Here is a 20,774-nt window from a genome sequence, read left to right as displayed (position 1 = left end):
TGTGCTGTAAATCAGCCTAATTGTTTTAGGATTCAGAAGTGTTTCGTCATTTTAAATTGGGCTTGTCTGATATTTAGTTCCACATTTTTTACAACTCTGCGGGACTAATACGTAGCCTGTTGTTGCACATGAAAAGCTTTTTTTATCCTATCTTTAAAGGCTGACGAAATGAGAGGAGGTTGACAAGTAATCACTCGGTTGTCTCTGTGTGAAAGCATAAGATATGCATTATAGTGAAAATGTGCAATATGCAGTTCCAGAAATAATTTTACTATATGTTAAGGTTTATCTTTCTTGCATACAAAATGTAAGAGGGAGTAATGCTGCAGTCTGATAGAGGCTTTCAAATTGCTTTGAAATATCTTTAGGTTGCCCTAATGAGACTTGGCAGAGGCCAAAATATTGTACAAGATACGTGTCCCAGCCTTACCAGGACATCCCTCTGAGCACACCCCTATATTCCCTTACATCCCATCTCAAGTGGGAGAAGGAATTTCACATTTTTAGGACATTATCTTGCAGTTTGACCCACTGCACTCTGAGGGTAAATGCAAGTCATCTATGAGTCGGGTTTTTTTTGTGAAGAGAGCAAGCAATGCTTGTTCCCAGTAACAGCCGGCAGTTGCAAAACTCAATTGACAGTCTAACCTCTAACCCACCATTCTTCAGCTCTCCTTTAGGAAAAATCTGTGTACTTTTTGCTCAACGTAGATATTTTAAGCCATAATAACATGTTGAATAAAAGACGAGGGCACACAGACTGTAATGGTAACTAAAGGATTCTGTTACCAAGATATTGTGGTTGTCCAGGTTGTTCTTCATGCAACCTGAACACTGATTAAAAGAGCCTTTTGTAAGAGAAGGAGCAGAGGCCGAAGGCATGGTCCCCTTGGGTTTTTAAATTTATTTTGTAATTTCTTTTAGCTTCCAGCAAAGACCAGGGACTTTGTTCTAAAGCTCTGTGAGGTTTTTTGGGTAGCAAAGCACTGTTAGGCTGCACGTCCAGGATACTTTGTTGGACGTGTTCCATGGGCTGCCATGGTGACCTGCGGAGAACGCTGTGCAGAATCATGCTACTCCAAGTGTGATTAGATACATTCAGGATCCACACGCTATTGATGCCAAGGAACGCTGAATTATTTCATCTACTTTGCAGACAAGCTTCAATGTAAGCCCTCCTGCCACTGCCTGCTCAAGGACACCTTTGCCAGCCACAGGAGCCAACAAAGAGCTGTTTAGGCACTCGTTTTGTTCCTTTCCTCTATTTTTCTTTCTCCCTCTGATTAAGTTGCCAATCCAATCATCCAGCTTCTTTCTCGTCTTGATAAGTTGCACATCATTTCATACAGCCTATACATCTCTAGCCAAGTATTTTCCTTGTCATAACTTGGAAACAGGCTGCTGGAGATTTATTTTAAATCTTGATCTGATTAAATGCCGCATCTTTTTCTTGAAACATACGCTCCAATGTGCACTTGCAGCCTAGAAACCAACAGTGTCCTTGGCTGCATCAAAAGGAGCGTGACCAGCAGGTCGAAGGAGGTGATCCTCTGCCCTTGTGAGACCTCACCTTCAGCATTGTGTGCAGTTCTGGTGTCCTCAACATAAAAAGGACATGGAACTGTTGGAACAAGTCCAGAGGAGGCCACAAGGATGATCAGGGGCTGGAGCACCTCCTGTACGAAGATAGGCTGAGGAAGTTGGGGCTGTTCAGCCTGGAGAAGAGAAGGCTGCGTGGAGACCTCATAGCAGCCTTCCAGTGTCTGAAGGGGGGCTATAGGGATGCTGGGGAGGGACTCTTCATTAGGGACTGTAGTGATAGGACAAGGGGTAACGGGTTCAAACTTAAACAGGGGAAACTTAGGTTAGCTATAAGGCAGAAGCTCTTCCCTGTGAGGGTTCTGAGGTGCTGGCACAGGGTGCCCAGAGAAGCTGTGGCTGCCCCATCCCTGGCAGTGTTCAGGGCCAGGTTGGACACAGGGGCTTGGAGCAAGCTGCTCTAGTGGAAGGTGTCCTTGCCCGTGGCAGGGGTTGGAACTGGAGGGGCTTTAAGGTCCTTTCCAACCCAAACCATTCTGTGATTCTACCTCAATTTTTTGAGAGCCATAGGGCCTATATATCTTATTTGGACTCCTCTGAAGTGGTGTTAATTAGAGGAATTGAGGCATGTCCCATGAGTCATCCAACACATTCTTGACATTCCCTTCCCTTAATAGATATTAAATATTGGTGAATAAATTTTTTAATCAGTTTTCCAAGTCATACATGGTTGATAGTAGGAAGAGAGAAGCCATCGATTATATGAAGACTTCTGGGGGGAATAATGTTTTTACTTGTATGATACATGGGTTTTTAGTGGTTTGCTCTAATCTTAGATCATTTATACAAAAATTAGTAGCTTTATTTAGGGAGGTTTTTAATAAATAAATAGCAATGGGAAATTAAGCAAAGCTGAAAGTGTTTACTGTGGATTGTGCCTTTAAAATTAATCTTTGTGAGATTGCAAAATAGTTTCTGGGGAAACTGTGAAGAGCCTGATTCTGGGAAATCTCCTGATAGAACCAGATAAAACTTTGGAAGAATTATCCGTGGAAGCCCAATGCTGTCCTTTCTGAGAGGGGAGCTTAGCTGAATTTCCTGCCTCTTAACAGTTTTATAGTTCTATTAAAACTGCTTTCCTAGATTTGCAAGGTAATGTTTCCCCCAGTATTTATACTTTATTTGCTTACTTTCCAGTCACAAGGAAGAGACTATGAATCATGTTAGCTTTTCTCTTTCATTTTGGAAGTACATGTGTTACATGTCCATTCTGCGTCGCCCTGCATTGATTTTACATGAGTTAATCATCAGACAAAAATAAAGAAGAAACTGGGATAACAATCTCTTACCACAAATACATTCTTTGCTTCTGTGAGGCTCTCCAGGCAAGGTGAGACATGAGCTGTAACTCTTCATCAGGACCCTTGTTAGCTGTGCACTGCCAGTCTGTGCAAAACAAGGGGTAGAGGTGAGTCAGGCTTGGGAGGCTGCTGTGAGGTACCTCTCCCGTATCTTTGAGCTGGAGTGTTCTGAGCATGGATCCCACACACAAAGTGTGCTTTTCGCTCTCTTTGCTGGTGCTCATTAAGCGCTGCCATTTATTTTCGTGTGCCTGCACAAATATATGGCTTTATTACTAAAGTGGTTTGTTTATCTTTGCTGCTGCTTGCATTTATTTTAGCACTCATCTAGACAATTAATTAGGGAAACACTTGAGTGCCGAATATACTTCTTCAGATACCACTCACTTGGGCTTTTTTTTTTATTTCCAGGAGCATCAAGCATTTAAAAAACCCACCATCTTTTGCCTTTTTTTTTTAAATTATTTATTTTTTTATTAACCATGCCTTTTTCCCGCTTGTTTGAAGCTTCCAAAGGCAGAGGTTTTCGCTTTGAAAGATCATGGGTCGTGTTGAGAGTTCAAAACCAAGTAAAGATGGTGCTTAAAGTTCAAAGGCTCTGTGGAGTTACATCTTCATCTGCATAAAATTGTTTCAACCAGCTAGAAAGACGGAAGAGTTGCTAGGAATTGCTTCCATTTGTTTTTTATTATTAGTGTAAAACAAGCTTAATTGGGGAATAAATGTGTCACTGCTAACAAGTTCAGGGAAATTGAAGCTCCTTAGATGAAACACTGATGGAAGGTGTACATGGTGTAGGAAAGATCTGACATGTGCTGTGACCCTGTGAAACTGTGAATGCTTGGAAATCAATAAGAAGTATGTAAGGGTTTATAATGTTGAAGTCAAGGAAGAATTGGAAGTGTTTGACTGCGTTGTGGACAAAATAATGTATGATGTATTCAGACAATGGATTTAGACCCAAGTTTTCAAGATGAGGAAAAGTAACACGTTTCTAAGGAAAAACCCTCTTGACTAGATGAAAGTTAGCTCCTTGAGAATAGTGTGTATATTGCAGCAAATCGTGCCTCAGAGTGGAGGCTTTGCCTGGTTTTAGACCAGCAAAGACTGGAGCCCATTCTAAGGTGACTTGGCCAAAAGCAGTGAAATACAGGGTGGTGGGGTGCTGGGGGCAATACAAGTAATACAGGTTTGTTGCTTCAAGCTCAGGGCACTTTGAGGCATTATTTAACTTAGCATTTCTTCCCATGCTGCTTAAGTGCCCCTTAAACCAGCTCGAATGTTTTGTATTGATTTCTTCCGTTTTCTAGAAGCAAACTTCTGGAGGAAGCCAGACTGTTGTGGGTTAGATGGAAGCAGCACTGTCAAGTTTTGCTCTGCTGTTACTCATGTCGATATTATTGAAGGATCTTTTTACCTCACTTCTATTTTTTAATGGTTTCTTCACAATATTCCTTTGAGCTCAGGACATTTTATTCTTTCCACTTTACAAGGAGAAGCGAGGGCACAGGGAGATGAAAGGCCAGATTGTTCAAAAACATTTAGGCATTGAAAGATTCAGATGGGCTTTGAAGAACATTACTTTCAGAAGAACTTCACCCTATTCCTAGAAATGAATTATCCAAGGTCAGAATTTAGATTCTCTTGTAAAATTGGTAACTAAGTCTTCCAAATCCAGTCTTGAAACCAACCTGTACACTGTGTTCTTACCAAGTTCATGGATAAGGGACAAGGTTGGGTTTTCATTGTTCTTTTTTAAATGGTTTTCATTAAGTGTGAGCGGTAGCGATGTTTTCACCCTGTGTCTTCTTTTATAACTCCTTCTCCCTGGACCTCTCTTCTTTTGTCCCTTTGGCTTTAGATATACTGTCTTTAGAAGACGCAAGCTCAGAGTTTTAGTGCTGTCAGGGCTGTGAGTGGATAAGTGGTCTTGTAATACTGAAGGAATGTGTGGTATTTAAACAAAACTTCATCATGTCAGACAGAACAGATAAACTGTAACTTATAAATATCATCTTTTGAATTCATAAATTTATTGCTATATTTCAGGGTGTGACGCAACATTCTTGTCTTGCATGTCTATGGTAACATGGGCCACGTGTAGATTTTGAAGTCTATGGTTCTGTTTCTAATGAAAAAGAAAAAACGATTCTTGTGTTCTTGCTATGAAAAAACCTTATCTTGTGTGAAATCTGTTAGTGAATGAGAGCTGGTTCCCAGCTGATGAATGTAGCAATAAACCAGTAATTTAACTGGTGTTGCCTGATGAAGTTAAATAAGCTTGCAATATATTTCTGAAGAAGTTAAGCAGGGATGTTGTGAAAGAGCCACTTAAATTCCTTCATTGCCATTCCACAGAATCACAGGCTGGCTGAGGTCGGAAGGGACCTCTGGGATTCATCTTATCCAATCCTTGCTCAAAGCTGGGTCACCTACAGCAGGTTACTCAGGGCTGTGTCCAGGGAGAATTTGACTGTCTCCAGGGATGGAGAGTCCACAAGCTGTCTGGGCAAACTGTGCCTGCATTTAATCACCCTTACAGTAAAAATTCCTTATTTTTAAATGGAATTTCGTGTGTTTTAAGTAGTGCCCATGGCCTCTTGTCCTGCCACCGGGCACCACTGAGAAGGCTCCGTCTTCTTTACTTGCTCTTCATCAGGTATTTATACACATTGGTAAGATCCCCTGTGCCTTTTCTTCTCCAGGCTGACCAGTCCCAGCTCTCTGTTTTTCTTCATGAGAGATGGTCCAGTTCCTTCATCATCTTCATGGCAGTTCACTGGGCTCCCTCCAGTACATTCACATATCTCTTGTACTGGGGAGCCCAAACAGGACTAGCACCCCAGATATGCCTCAGCAGGACTGAGCAGAGGGCAAGCATCACCTCCATTGACCTGCTGAAAATGCTTTGCCTGGTGCAGCCCAGGATGCTGTTGGCATTTAACCAGTGAAAATAATCTCCCATACAGAACAGAGGCTTTTCATAGTGACAGTATAGATATTTATAAATGACAGTTAACTCTCAAAGATTTGAAGAGTTTAAAGGCATAGTTTTATGGTAAAGCTATGCTTTTCTGAGTATTTTTCGCTATAGAGTTGCCTTCTAGTTGAACTAGGACTTGAGTGACTTCTCAGGAGTTGCAGTGCAATCAGAGGTTACACCAGAGCAGTGGTCTGGAAGTCTTATCAGGGAAAACCACTCTTTAGTGATCTGAGGCATTCAAGCGAAAGAAAACACAGAAGGAAATCCAGGAATGTAAGATGTGTGTGCTAGGAAGTTTGATTTGCTGCTAGTGAATACTGGGGTTGGAGACTTGTATGGCTTTTGAAATATGATTAGGGAAAGACGTGTCCCTGCCTACATTAATTTATATAAACATGATCTTTGTGGAGTCTTTTTGAATTGTAATACAGTGTCACACCAGTTTTCTGCTGTAAGAATGGATTCATAAGGGAGGACATCTTTATTTTTTTCTTTTTTTTAGCATCTGTGCTCTGAACCCTCTTTCTCTCCTATACCCAAAGATGCATTTAGCAGATGGATAAACCTAGGAATTAACTTCAACGGAGAACATGTTAATTCATTCCAAAGCAAATAAAGTCAAATCAGTAATTGTTATCTGGCTGAGAAAAAAGGAAACAATGACCATCTGCTAGGAAGAAAAGAGTAAGGATTTGCATGAGGGGAGAAGCAAGTGAATTAAAGATTAAGGAGAATTAGTGCAAGAATTAGAAGGAAAAGAAGAAAGGTAAACGGGAAATGAGGAGAAGGCAGCATAAGAAATACATGATTATTTGTGTTGTAGTTTCATTTAGATGCCCCCCTCAAATTCAAGATTTCTTTGTGATACAGTGAATATACATAGTGACAGGGCTTGTTTAGAATGATTTCCAATTAAAATACATTCCTTGTTCCTTCTGCATTTTGTCTATATTCTTTTCTTTATTATACAGGTGGGAAGTACAGTGACTTCCCATGGGAGACTCCTCACAGAGCCAGAGGCTGGAATAACATCTCCCCACCTTCTCCCCCTGCTGTCCTACTTACTTTACTCTTTCTTCCCAAGTGCTCTGACAGGCAGTTGTTACTGTAAAGCCATGTGGACTGATGTGTAAGATCCCAATTATTCTCTGCCCCTGAGGTCTAGAAACATGAACGGACCAAACATGAACTCAACAAGAGGCACTGAGTAGCTGCTTTAGTTTTCTCACTGGTTTTGATTGACTGACAGCCTTCTGTCTCACAAGGCTGGGAAAGCAGTGACTCTCCAAAGGGTTTACACTGGGTGGGTGCCTGAAGGGGCTGGCAGACGAGGAACATCCCAGGTTGGTGGTGTTTCCATCCTGCTGCATCAGGGTGTCGATGCGGTATTGATGTGCGGGTTTAATGCAGGGGCTGCTCACCTGTATATTAAAAGCATTTCCAGAGTTTTATGTTTCGATATATCTTATCCACCAGTCAGCCTAGACCATTACAGCTCTTCTTACATCCCAGCATGCAGCAATGGTTTCTTTAGGGACAGATTAATTAGTAATGACATGAAGTTGCCTTGATCCTATGAACCTGATTTGTATGTGTTTATTTACCCTGCCGCCACATATATAATCTAATTCTGCATCTCGTTTATCACCATGTAGTGCAAATATCTAATGAATATTACTGAGCTGCAGACAGGGAAGTTGGCCCCTTTCTTCAGAAGTCAACCAGAGAGTGCCAGCGTGCTGACCATTCACTTCCCAGGCATTACACAGTCAGCAGGAGGGTTCAGGAATCTGCAAGAGCTGTCATTGTCCTGTATGAAAAAATGTACATTGAAATTCTTCAGATACTTTTACAGCTATTAGCCATTTAAAACTGTTTAATATAAGTGCCTTATTTCAGAGAGCAAGAAAAGCAGATTCTGGCAATTTTGCCCTTGATATTTTTTCTATCTGTGTCACACTTTAGTCAAAATTTACATAATAATGGGTAGGGAAGTGTTGTGGCACACGAACCAGTGCATATTAGTTCTTAGTCGCTTTCCCAAAAGGCTTAAAAATGCAGCAGATTTAATCTAGGTCAAAAAAAAAAAAAAAAGGGGAAAAAAGAAAAAAAAACACTTCCATTTTGTAGGCAGAGGACATTATTATAGAGAGCATTTGTATTCACAAGGGTATGGGAATGACAGAGTGCGACTCCTCCAAAAGAGCTCCCTGGTGCAGCTGAAGGCTGACAGCAAACTAGGACTTGTGGCCAATTAACAGAAAGGCCGTCATAACTTGCAAGGCATGGAGAGAAAAAATTGAGCTCCATGGGATCATTTTTCACTGGCCATTTACAGGGCTGTTACCGGCCTGGAGTATTTGTGCTTTAATGCGACAGGGGCTGTTCGGGGCGCACCGGGGCTGGTGCATTGCCACTTTGGATGTTAGCACCCGGAGGAAAAATAGAGCCCAGGGTGGAATTTGGCACGTCCTGGTTGTGAATCCTGCCTACATTCAGCTAATGTATTAATATTAGCAGTGGCATCGCTATAATATGTGCTGTCATTAGAGTGGCAATGCGATTTCCTGGCTGGTGACAGGACTGGTAATACGGTTTCCATCAGGGTGCCAATTATATCAAACTATTAGCAAACCTGAGCTAATTGGGAGGCGGCATTGTTAGAGGTTGATTTCTGCAGTATATGGCAATTCTATCGGGGATTTCTTTGGGACTGGATCATTGCCATCATACTCTTGAGCAACTCTATATACAGTAGAGCAAGAAGATGGTGCAGGTAGGAAACAAAAGGCATCCCTGCCTTAGACACCTTCTTTTTCTGTTCAGCACAATTACAGGGATGGTTGAATTTTTATTTCTGGAAATGTTTTCTGCTTCCCTTTGTCATGATCTTCTGTTTGCTATTCAGGCCATTCATGTTTTAATCTGGTTTTGCATGAAGTCACCCAACCAAAATCTCTAAGACTTGAAACATCTCTCCTCATACTGGACTGGTGTTGCCCATGCAGGCTAGGCTAATTGCGCTAAAATCTGTGATGAAGAAGAAATGACAAACAAGGCTCCCATTGCACTGCACCAAGTGTAATGGATGTGGAAAAGCTTGTTGCTGAGCCACACACCTGAACTCCTGTAGCAGGAGGTCTTTTCGCAGTGGCTTTCATGGAAGAGAATTTTTGATGTCTTCATTGGCACTTGGCAAATGACAGTGTAGGTCATGGCGGGTTTGGTTGCAAATCACATTGCTCAGGAAGGTGTTTGTGATTTACAGAGCACGTATTTCAGCTTTCAGGTGAAATGCATGAGGCCCTTTTAAGAGGCAGCCCTGCTGAATTTCAGTATAGCATTTAAATTTTGGTAGGGGAAGAATGAATGTAGAAATCAGGAGATGAACGTTTGGAAGGGGAAAAAAAAAGAGAAGGAAAAAGAAATCCTCCTTAACTTTAACTAGCTTGAAATGTGCTGGATTGACAAGAAGCTACTGTCCCCATTGAGATTCTAAGCTTGTATGAAGCCAGCACCTGTTCTGCTTGCAAATGCACGCACAAAAGTTAGTTTCATTCACAGAAAGAAAGAAACATAGCAGGACTTCACTCATTTAGCCTTCCAGGGCCTTCAGTCCCTTGATCTGTCAGCCCCTTAGAATTCAAACACAGCCTTTAAAGGAATTTTCAATTCACAACATGATGACTTTGTTGATGTCCTGAATGTGAATGTATTTTGAATTGAATTAGTCTGCCAGGATTCTATTACTTGCTAAAAGAATACAGAGTTCAATCATCAGATAATCATTATAGCTGTTTTGAAGTGTTTATTTTATTAGTCCAGAAGGTAAAGCAAATTTCATACTTTTAAGTTGTTGCAGGCTTTGCAGGCACACTGATAAGCTCTTGTATTTCTATACCCTATGGTTAGGGTTCAGATACTGGCAGCAGGTGATAATATGCACAACGCAGAGAGATCCAAACTGACAAATTTTGACAGTTGAAAACTGTAGAAACTGATAAATCAGACCAGCGAATACGAGGTTTAGGGTGTTGTTTGTTTTTTTTTTTCCTCCTTTATCTTTTCCCTTTTAATTCCCAAATTTTCAGCACTTTTTTTCAAGCAAATCGAAACCTCAGAGCATCTTGTAGAACAGCGTGTTTTAATTCCCTTTCAGATCCAAGGGTTATTTTCTCCTATTGATGCACATGTGTAATTCCTGGTAATTTTAACCTGGGAATCAGATACTCAGTTTAGGGAGCTGTGAGAGACTTTTTTCACACCCGAAGCAAGATGGAGGTTGCCGTATCCATTCAAGCATGAAATCCTGGCTGAGAGATTAAGCCTCTTACACAGATCCCAGTGCCGTTAACTGCCAGCAAGGACTGTGTAAGCCACATCTCCGAGTGGAGGAGAGCTTCCTTTTGTTAGTTGTTCAGAATTAGGAATGTCAACAGCTCTCCCGGAGTAATTAGTCTGTGTTTGGATTGGGAAAGTGATAAAAATAATGACATGGTGGAGCTCCCAGTCATGTGGCTGTATCTGAGCCGAGCAAAGCTGTGTGTGCTCTGCTGGGTGGCTAATATGGGTCATAGAGCAGAAGCAGCATGGAAGGAGAAGTCCTATAGCAGGTCACTAACAGCTCTTTGGAATCATAGGAGGAACGGCATTATTTGAAGTTTCATGATGCAAACTCTGCCATTTGTTGTCATTTCAACAATGTGCACAAGCATCCTCTAGAAACCCAGGTTTGTTGTCAGTAGAAATTCATGGGTATCATGGTGTGAGTCCTCACCATTTGCCCATCTTCTTAATGGTTGCTTTAGTGAAGCTGTAGCTGCATGATCCATGTGTAATCTGCTGCTGCCATCTTTGACAGTTACTCAGGTAACGTGGTTTCTAGCCATACACGGGGCTGTTTGCCCCTGGCCGTGTCTTGCTAAACAGGTTTCTGTGGAAATTAAATAAATAAAATCTCCACCGCTGCTGCTAATTGGTGCCTTTGGCAGCCTGAGCAGGGGCTTGTGAATTGAATGTGTCATGGAGAATTGAATGTGTCAACTCGCTCCCAGTGGCTGGGACCTTGAGGTCTTTTTCTGGCACTAAATTTCCTTCGAAAAAAGAAAAAGGGAAAAAAAAAGAGAGAGAAAAAAAACAAGCTGAAATAAGAGCTCTTTTCCCTTTTTTTTTTGAACAAGGTGTTGAAGTTGAGCATTGTAGTGTACACACTGTGGTGTTTTCTCGTCAGATGCTTTGAGAAGTAGGGCTCATTTCTGCCTTTGTTTCTCAGGCATCCCATTTGTTGCTATTAGTCGCTGTGTAGCACAGGGTGGCAGGTTTTATTCAGTCTGTTCAAGCATCTGGCAGAATAGCCATGAAGTTGTGGCTGATGTCCTTAAGGGACTGTGAGGATCTGCATGATTCATTCAGTCTTTTTTCTAGGTACAAAGAAGAAATGTCTTACGCTGTAGTAAATGCGGTTCCAAGTAGAGCACAACCCAGCTCACCAAAACACAGGAGATGTGCTGCATCGGAGGCACTGACTGGCAGCACAAGCTCCAGTTCCTTTGGTCAAGTAGATACTAACCCACATGGAGTTAAACTGGGCTGTGTTGGGGATCAGCAGAACCATGTCCACAACCCAATTCACCTTTGAAGTTTCCCTGAACTGGGAGGGGAGAAGTCTATCACTGTCAAGCTTTGAGTTATTTGGATGTCAGAAAAGTTTAGTTGTGGTTCAAGCTGCTGTCAGGTTTGTTGGTGATGAAGCCAAGATTGTGTGTGCAGGGGGATGGAGAGAGGAGGGTCGGGCTTTTCTTTTCTCATAGTAGGAAACATACTTTTTTTTTCTAGTGGTGTCACTGATTTGTCTTTGGCAATATTGCCAAATATTTCCTTGGGAAAATGGAGGGATGAAAGTTGTTTACTAATTGTCTTTCAGCAGCATCCAGCTACCAGTCTTAAAGCACATATTAGCCCTGTCCTCTTACACAGGCATCTTCCCTTCCAGTATTTCTGCAGAACGGGCTGAATTTGGTACTTTTGTCTATGGGATGTAGTACTGGGCCAAAGAGATTATACACTGAACTCATCTTCAAAGCTGACCCATGGGGGCTGCAGTGGTTTGTGTCACTTGGCAGCAGGCACCTTTGGGAAGTCTATAGGCTGAGCTATAAGTGTTTCCTTTGGGCCCTCTGCACTTTTGCCTTTTCTGTTCTTCTGTGTTGTGATTTTGGTTTTTTAGCCTATCCCTGACCTCTTTAGCAGATAGCTTCAGAATCAGGTGTCCACAACTGGTGCCGATACTCTCCTCAAACCACAGCAAGCTATCTCTAGCTTTGCTGTGAGTTTTGTTTGGGCTTATTTTTGTAGGAAGATACAAGCAAAATGAGTCCAGAGAAAGGTTTTATCCATGTGTTTTTTCAGATTTGTTGGTCTGTGAGCTTAGAAGTCTCCATTTTTGTCAGGGTCCAGGGACCTGCCTGGAACATCTGCGTGTTTCCCATTAAGCTACTGTTTCCTCCCATCCCTCATTCACAGAGACATTTTCCTCTTCTGCGCTATTACTTCCCAAAAATGACTAGTTAAAGGGTATTTTACAGCGTATTCATCTTTCAAGTGCAGTTCTTTCAGGTAGTGCCAAGAATGATAAACCAGTAGATTTCAAACGTCTTATTGGAATAAACCCACAGCGCTGGAATATAAAATGAACTCTTTGGACCCATGGTAGAGGACATCACGATCACAAAGTCATGACTGTCGCTTGATATCTTCCCCCCTGAACCCTCTCTCCTGGTTAAAAATCTTTATGCTAAAAAGCTAATAAGCCAAATGAAGAAACAATAGAAGATTGACTTTGGAGCCGGCTGGCAGGATAGAAAACACGGTGCTATTAAATGTCCTAAACTCAGATTTATTTCCCGTTTTCATTCCGGAGTAAAATAATTCAAATTTTCAGACTTTTCCAGTGGAATAGGAGATTTAGAAACACAGGAAGCGTGAATCATAGCAGGCTGTGGCTGTCTGTAATGCTTGTCCCTGCCAAACGGCGTTCAGCTCACTGAAACAATTATTAAACCATCTCTATTGTAAACTGTGAAATTTTAAGGAACCTGTTGGCAAGATGAAAACTGTTTCTCTCAGCATTACCTGCCTGCCTGTGTATTGTATTGCATCCAAGTGCTTTTCTGCATTACGGATAAACTCACTGTATGCCAGCTGGGAATACATGATTACCTTTGCTTGTTATAAAGGTAACTGTCATCGCTGCCCTGGCTGCAAAGCCATAGGGGGTGTTCACAGTGCAATGCACAGCTTGAGCCAAACAAGAGGCAGTGAAGGGGTGTTCTGGATTCAGCCCTTCCTTCCAAAGTGTGGTATAGCCACCTCCATACCGTTACTCTAAATGTTTGCTAGCTATCTGTGCTTTCTCCCGGGCCTCCTGTGCTATTCTGGGGATGCTGCGAGGTTGAACACAAGCAGGCACACCAGGTGGGATGTGGTGTTTCACCTTAGTCAACATTAGGGAGCTGATGCACCATCTTTGCTCATTGCCCAGAGGACAGATCATTTTGTTTGTGTTATACTTTGAGGGAACACCAAGGTTTGGGAGTCAGGGATTCTTCTGTCAAAACTGTTTGATTTTGAATTTCTCTGGAGTCGTAACAAATCTCTGTCTGTGGTTAAGAGAATAGCCTTGTTTTCTGGTTCATCAGTAAAAGCTGCATCGTTTTGTTTGATATGAAGCAGGTTTTTACTTCAGTAGCCACTTCTGCCTCCCAACTAGCATTACCCAGCATGTTTTTCCTCTCTGCATTCCCGTTGCTCTGTAAGAGGTTTGGGGTCTCTTCTTAATGTGACATGGCTCCAAAGCAGGGTCTATGGGACAAGGGCTGCATGCAGCTCTGCTGTATTTCCTCTATGGACAGAGTTGCAACTCCAAGGGTGGTCATACGTCACTGATCTGCTGTGCTGGGTGGGAAATATTTAAGCATGAATTTTCCTTATGTCTGTATACCTGCAGTCTTGGGTTTATGTATACAAGCGTGTGAGAGGTGCTTTTTAAAATTAAAGTTGAAATCACAAGCTGGGATACTGTGTTAAGCATCATACATTCAACATGGATGCAAGGTCCCCCTGTAGTAAGCTCTCTGCACATGCCCTGTTCATGCCTAGAAACAGATTGCAGCAAGTCAGATCCTGGTCCTTGCTTCTTAGTCTCATGCCTGTCATGTTCTGGCTCTTCCCTGGGAATCTACTTGTGAGCCCTGTCCTGCCCTGGGGCTGGTGTTGATCTGCCTGGATTGTATGTCCTGTGGGAAGAGTAACTTTAAATGTTTGCAGTGGAGAAAGCAGCAGCAATGTCTGTTTGGTCCCACAGACAACCTGCTTGGACCACACTGCCAAAGGGAAAACTATAGGATTAAGGCAACCAAAACTGTCCTGCTGAAGTTAAGACAGATGCAGGGTGAGCAGAGCCTCACTTATGCTGTCAAGCATCAGCAGCCTCCACTACCCCACCAGTGGTGAATTCTCCTGTAGCTTATTTTTCCCTCTGTAACTGAGATGAGTGTCCTACCTGTTTTCACATAGAGGGAACAAACTGTAGCTCTTACATATAAGGCTCCATAAATAAGGTCCTGCTTTAACCTGATTTTCTGTCTGGGATGCAACAATGAATTCCTGCTGCTTGAGCTTGCCCTGTTGCTTATATTCAAAATATAATGGGGAGCCTTCAGAAAAATAGAACCTTATTTATACTGTACAAAGCCAATTGGATTTTGGTTAACAATTTCTAAGTGATTGCAGTTCACTAACAATGTAGGTGTGCTATAGATGCAATGCACAGGGGGTGACATTTTATTTTAAACCATAAAAGCTTTCTTTTATTCATGTCATTCAAGCAGACTCATGATAATTCGCATTTCCAGCTTTCATAATGTGTTTTTCAACCGCTGTTTTTTGTCCCTCCCTATTGTACTCTCACAAATCATACTCACTAATTTCTGAAAGCTTTTCATTTCTCTCTATAGGTTGTTGTTTCGTAACATTTTATACCAGAAAAGCTGCTCTTGAGGCACAGAATGCACTGCACAATATTAAAACTTTACCTGGGGTGAGTACATTTGCTTTTTGATTCTAATTATTTTATTGCCAGCAAAAAAATATCCCTTTTGCTCAAGATGCTGCTTGGTGCCCTACATGACCTTGATCTCTTCAAGGGAGGGTGGCTAACCTGATGGTCTCTCCTGTAACAGTGCCAGTCCTGTAGCAATGGCATCATCTCAAAAGGCAGTTGCTCTTCTGTAGAAAGTCCCTAGGCTGGAAACAGTGCTGATTCCTGCTGACTCGAGGCAGTTACTGAAACACAGTGTGCATTCAATTCTTTCTTTATTTAAGGGGGAGGAAGAGGGGGGAAAAAACATGTGGCAGGAGAACACCTCCCTTCTCCATCTGAGAAGGGAGAGAAGAGGAAAAGACAAAATACAGCCAACTCTGTTAAATGCAGCCTTTATCCACATGGTTTCTAAACAACCTGACTGTGTTGGTGTGGCGGCTGCACATCAGGGTACCCTAAAGAATGGCACCACGTAGCTGCTTGCAGTGTCATCCTGTTTCCTGTCCCCACCTCTCCTCAGCAACCTGTGCTCAATGACACCTCACACCGGTGGTTGAAACAATTGTAGTTGTGTTGTACAGACTGTAGCTTGTGTTATCCTACAGATGTAAGTTACAGGGTAAAAAGAAGTATATCACTGGTAATAGCATGATGGAACTCTGAAATGTTCTTGTTCCAATGTATTCGTTTCTTTTACTGAACATAGTCAAATACTTTGGGGATGGGAAAGGAAAAATATAAGGGATGGGGGATATTCCCTGTTGATGTAGGGGAAGTGTTCAACAGTATGGTTGGAGTGTGTGGTTACAGCCACAAAAATAAATGCATATACAGAGCACTGCATAAATAAATAGAACATTGGCTGGACTGACAGTTACATGACCAATATCTCCTTTAGTTCCTATGTCCTCTGTGTGCAATTGGGTGCTATGTGTTTGAAAAATTCACATCTGGTCAGCTCACTTTATACAGCTCCCGTTAGAAAAGCCACCTCATCTGTCATGAAAATGACCAAGGTAGACAAGTATGTTGGATAGATCCCCGTGAGTCCTGCTAATTCGCCAAGGTAAAATGGGAGTCATTCACTCGTGAAAGTGCTGGAAGAGGCAGTAGGAATTCTGCAGAGGTAGGCCAGCTACAAACAAATGAAAGAAAAATTGTGGCACTTCAGATTCAAGCCTTGTTTTCCAGTAACTGCCCCTTGCAAAGGACGGCATTGAGATCTTACAAGCGGCAGGCTCATCTTTTGAGGGTGTAGAGGGTGGATGTGCCATCCTCAAAGAGACAGGAATGCTCTGAGGGACAATTCCCTTTGAGACCTCTTCAGAGCTCAGGTTGAATCTTCTGGCTCTGCAACCCCACTTGTTGGTTTCCATCCCCACTGCCAGAAAATGCTGAGCCCTTCGATGAATGTTCTCTAACCTGGTTCAGCTAGTATTACGCTTACTTAACCCAACTCATCGTGTAATTGCTGTCCAAACTGCTTTGAGTCAAATGGTCGTGCTGAGTGGCTGGGTAGAGTGGGCACTTAAGTGGAAGTGGTCCCAGGCTGCTGGAGCCAGCATCCCTGGGTCCAGGTAGGCTATGGGACCCTACCCTGAAGCTCTACCACATCACTGCCCTTGGAAGCAGAGAGGGTCCTTTTGTTTGCTCTGCTCTTCCCTGAGGCCCTGGAGCTGGCTGCTGTGTTTTGGGTGATCTCAGTTGTCCCAGTGGGCGATTCAGAGAGGCAGACTCCTTCCCTGACTTCCTCATATGTCTCTAGCTCTTTGTCTTTTAAAACTTACTTTTGCAGGCTGTGATTTTCTATCCTGACTGTGAGGTTACAAACTTATCCTTTAAGGAAATAGGAAAATTACATTCCCGTGTCTCTGGGGCCTGGGCTTTAAAAATATTCCTGGTACTGCCAGAGATGTGAAGATTTTCCTTTGAGATAAGTTGTTATACCACCTTCTTAAAGGGACACTTCTAACAAAGAGAAGCAACTCAAATACAGATTCATTGCTTCTCTTCGAGAATGATTCAGCACATATTATGCGACAGATTCCATATTCCTGTATTTTGCATGTGCTGTATGCTGCATTCAGTGTATATGGTGATACTGCTATGCTGCATCTGTGTGTTCCCAAAATAACTTCATTTCAGCACACTTTAAAGTTGTGGCACATGTGCTGCAAACCCTTCAATTCATACAGGATTCTCCTGGTATGAAGTTTAGCAATTTCCATGTCGTTAGCCCTTGCCTGCTAAGCAGCTTTCACTGGAAGAGCAGGAATCAGCAGTGGATATATCCACGTGTGAAACAGTCTCAGAGCAAATGGAGGCAATCTTCTGGCAGAGTTACAACGAGGGATGAATTTGGATCAGGTTCATTTGGGCATCCAGTGTCAGCCTGCAAGATATGGTATGTAGGAGGCTCTGTAATAAGGTGTCTGCTGGAAACAAAAGAATCCCTGCCTTCCACTTTTACTATAATACCACCATGCGTCAGATAAGAGGCATCCTTAATTAGCCCAGGAAGAAAATCCAAGGCAAAGGCAGGTGATTTATTACTGCAAGGTAAGGAACGATGGCAGAGGCGGATGCAGGGGGCTGCAGGGGTGCTGCAGTGGTTGAAACTCACCTGCATTTTACCTGCACGCGTGTATAACCCGCACTGCTGCAGTAGCATGGAGGAAAATACATCTGTGTTCCTTAAATCATACAAGCCAGATTATTTTGTCTGTTAGTATCTTCATTTCTTGCATGCAGACTTGCTTCACGTGCCTTGGTAAGCAGGTTTTGGATCAGCACTGGTGAAGCCAAAAAAGTGAGGGTTTAGTGTGAAATTTATCCCCCTTGTGATACTGCACATCCAGTTTAATTTAGGTAGGTATTTAATCAAAGCCTGCAGTGTTCTGTTTCTACATCTACTTTTTTGCATGGGCCTCATCCTTAAGGGAGGTATAAAAACACGAGTGCTTTATCTGCTCCTTTGAGCTGCACCCTTTTAGTGGACATGAAGAAAATAAGACCAGACATAAATGATTAATACAGAATCTTGGAAGAAAATATTGCAGGGTGCCTTGCTGTTTGATTACAAGCCTTGGAATTAGTCAACATTTCCATAATTCTAAACCAATATACACCTGTTTTCCCACTGTGATGTGAAGGCACAACTTAATTTAACAGAAACCCCGCTGTGCTAAATCTCTCATTAAATACCAAGCTAGTTCTGTAATTTAAAGTTGCAGCACCACTATTTTAACTGAATTGCCTTTGTATTATAAAATTAATAAGAAGTTAATGATGCACTTTGCTGTATTCTCTCAGATACGTGTTTTTTTCACAGCGACAACAACAAAAAAGAAAGATAAAGAAGAAAAACATGTCACCAGCTGACATCTCAAGGCTTTTCTGGTTTTAATCATTTTCCTGAGGATAAAATTCATTTAAAAGATTATTTTTTTTTACACTTTTAAAAACTTTCAGCATAAGTAGGATCAAACATTGTCTTTTTCCTCATGATTAGTATAATCTCTCTGTTAGTCATAATATTCCTTGTCATACAATGGAGCTTTTATCTTTCCCCCAGAATGTATTTAGATGTCGCTTGTTATGGTAGGATTGCTGCTAGGCAGAGAAGATACACAGTGTTTGAGAAATACAGGCATATTGATATATATAATACATATCAACGCAGTAGGGACAGTTCTGTTTGCTTGGTGCTGGCATCACAAGTAGCTTTTATGTCTTGTAAATGAACAACGTGAATTTCCAGATGTGTCTTTTCAGATACAGCACGCAAGCACATAGCTCATAACCTAACTCATAGGGATGTGGTTTGTATTATTCAGCTTCCAGTCAGCTTTTCTTTGAATGTTTGTTTGGATTTTGTTTTAAAAGGCTGAAGGGAGAAAAGGGAAAACCTCAAATTGAATGTAATAATGATCTTAGAAATGTGCTTCCTTGGGATGAGATGTAGAACTGAGGCCTTTAACTAGTCTCATCTTCATTAAGGATCTCATGGCTTTGTTAGTGGTGTTTAACTTCTATTCCCTAAACAAAATAATCCAATAAATTCCACCCATCTAAATGTATTCCGTACCTTCACTTAGATGTAATAATCTTAGTTCCCCTGTGCTCTAATTTGCTGCTTAGTGAAAATTGCCTTCTGTATAGAGGGCAAATCTCAAAGAGCTCTATGCAGGGACTGCTTTAGCTGCCTTCATGGCACTGGCATTTTTTGTTTGTTTTAGTTTTAACATGCATTAGTTTAAAACCAGAATGTGCTCTGTTTTTCTAACTAACGCATCTTGCAGGATTTCCTGGCAAGAGTTAAGTGCAGATAGGTTACACAAGAGCACTATATGTTGGTTGGATTCTTGGAGACAAATAGACAAATAAATACATCTTTAATTTCATGCAGAAGCTGTTTGAAGTCCGGAATCGATGGGAACCCATTTGTAAAATCAACACCTAAAATCTGCCTCTTTGGAGTCTTTGTTCTGCGTTTGAAGTGAGATTGATCTGACATGGCAGCAATTATTTGTTGCCTATATGTATATTTTTGCATATATCCTCATAGCTAAGATTATCACAAAAAATAATTTACAGCCCACACTGTTTAAGCCTTAGCATTCCTATGCTTTTAATGATTAATGGTTTATGCAGTTCTTACTTCAAGTAGGATATACTGTTCCAAGTAGCAGCAAACCCTTTGTATTGAAGTTCTGGCACGAAATTAGGACATTAGCTCTATGAATCAATTTAATTAAGAGTTTAACAATGGAGAAATGCAGTTTTGAGACGGCTCTTAAACCTTTTAACAGCAAGGAGGAGTTTGTAAGATCCATCTTGCAAAGCACTCATGGCTTCCTTTGTGCCACATGTTGTCGAGGGAAAGATTTTTCAGTTTGTACTTTATAAGAATTACTGCTGGTTTCATTGAATGTTATTTACGTGATAGGAAACAGGACTGTCTTAGAGGATACTTTTCCTTAAGTATCGTGTGCTGGCTGGAAGGAAACTTCAGGGTCCATTTAGGGGTGTAGAGTATGAAAAACTGAGTTTTAAAGAGGAACTTGGATCAAAGGAGGGCCAAAGAAATGATCAGAAGCTTCTCTCCTGTGGAGTCAGGCTGAGAGAGTTGGGGTTGTTCAGCCTGGAGAAGAGAAGGCTCCAGGGAGACCTCATTATGGCTTTTCAGTGCTTAGAAGGGGCCTATAAGAAAGATGGCGAAGAGACTTTTTTAGTAGGGCCTTTTGCAACAGGACAAGGAGTGATGGTTTTAAACTAAATGAGGGGAGGTTCAGGCTGGATGTCAGGAAAAATTCTTTCCAATGAGGGTAGTAAAATCCTGGCACAGGTTGCCCAGAGAGACGGTGGATGCACCATCCGTGGAGACATTCAAGCCCAGGCTGGATGTGGTTCTGAGCAACCTGATCTAGTTGGAGATCAGGTTGGACTAGACGAGCTTTGGAGGTCCCTTCCAACCCAAACCATTCTATGATTCTATTATCGTTCTTCTCTTTGGTACCCGTTCACCGTAGGGTTTGTTCTGCCCTACACCAAGCTGACAGTCATCATCATGATGCCAGTCTGCTTTGGGGCTCCCCCTTGGCTCCACAGACCACCTCAGGCTTCACGTTAGTGTAAAACCCACTCGGTCTTGCTACCTGCCATGGTGTTGTTATCACATGTATCGCAAGGAAGCACCATGGCCCCTCGGGGGTATGGGGCTTAAGGCGTTGTAACATGGGAGAGAAATCTCAGCACTGTGCTGAATCGGTTTAGCAGGTTATTTAACCTT

The 20,774-nt window shown here is 42.0% G+C and overlaps 1 protein-coding gene across 14 annotated transcripts in view; it reads left to right on the top strand.

The window, feature by feature from the left end:
• The window catches only part of CELF2 (CUGBP Elav-like family member 2), a 563,459-nt gene that overhangs the window by 446,173 nt on the left and 96,512 nt on the right, over positions 1-20,774 (top strand). For all 14 annotated transcript variants that reach the window (XM_062609318.1, XM_062609307.1, XM_062609306.1 and 11 more), the window contains one exon: positions 14,898-14,980. In XM_062609318.1, coding sequence (XP_062465302.1) covers positions 14,898-14,980 — 83 coding nt within the window. The remainder of the gene's footprint in view (positions 1-14,897; positions 14,981-20,774) is intronic.

This window comes from Pezoporus occidentalis, unplaced genomic scaffold, assembly GCF_034315485.1.
Source record: "Pezoporus occidentalis ecotype Australia unplaced genomic scaffold, CSIRO_AGI_Poc_V1 ctg136, whole genome shotgun sequence".
Classification (NCBI taxonomy): Eukaryota; Metazoa; Chordata; class Aves; order Psittaciformes; family Psittacidae; genus Pezoporus; species Pezoporus occidentalis.
This window is presented reverse-complemented; position numbering and strand designations above follow the sequence as displayed.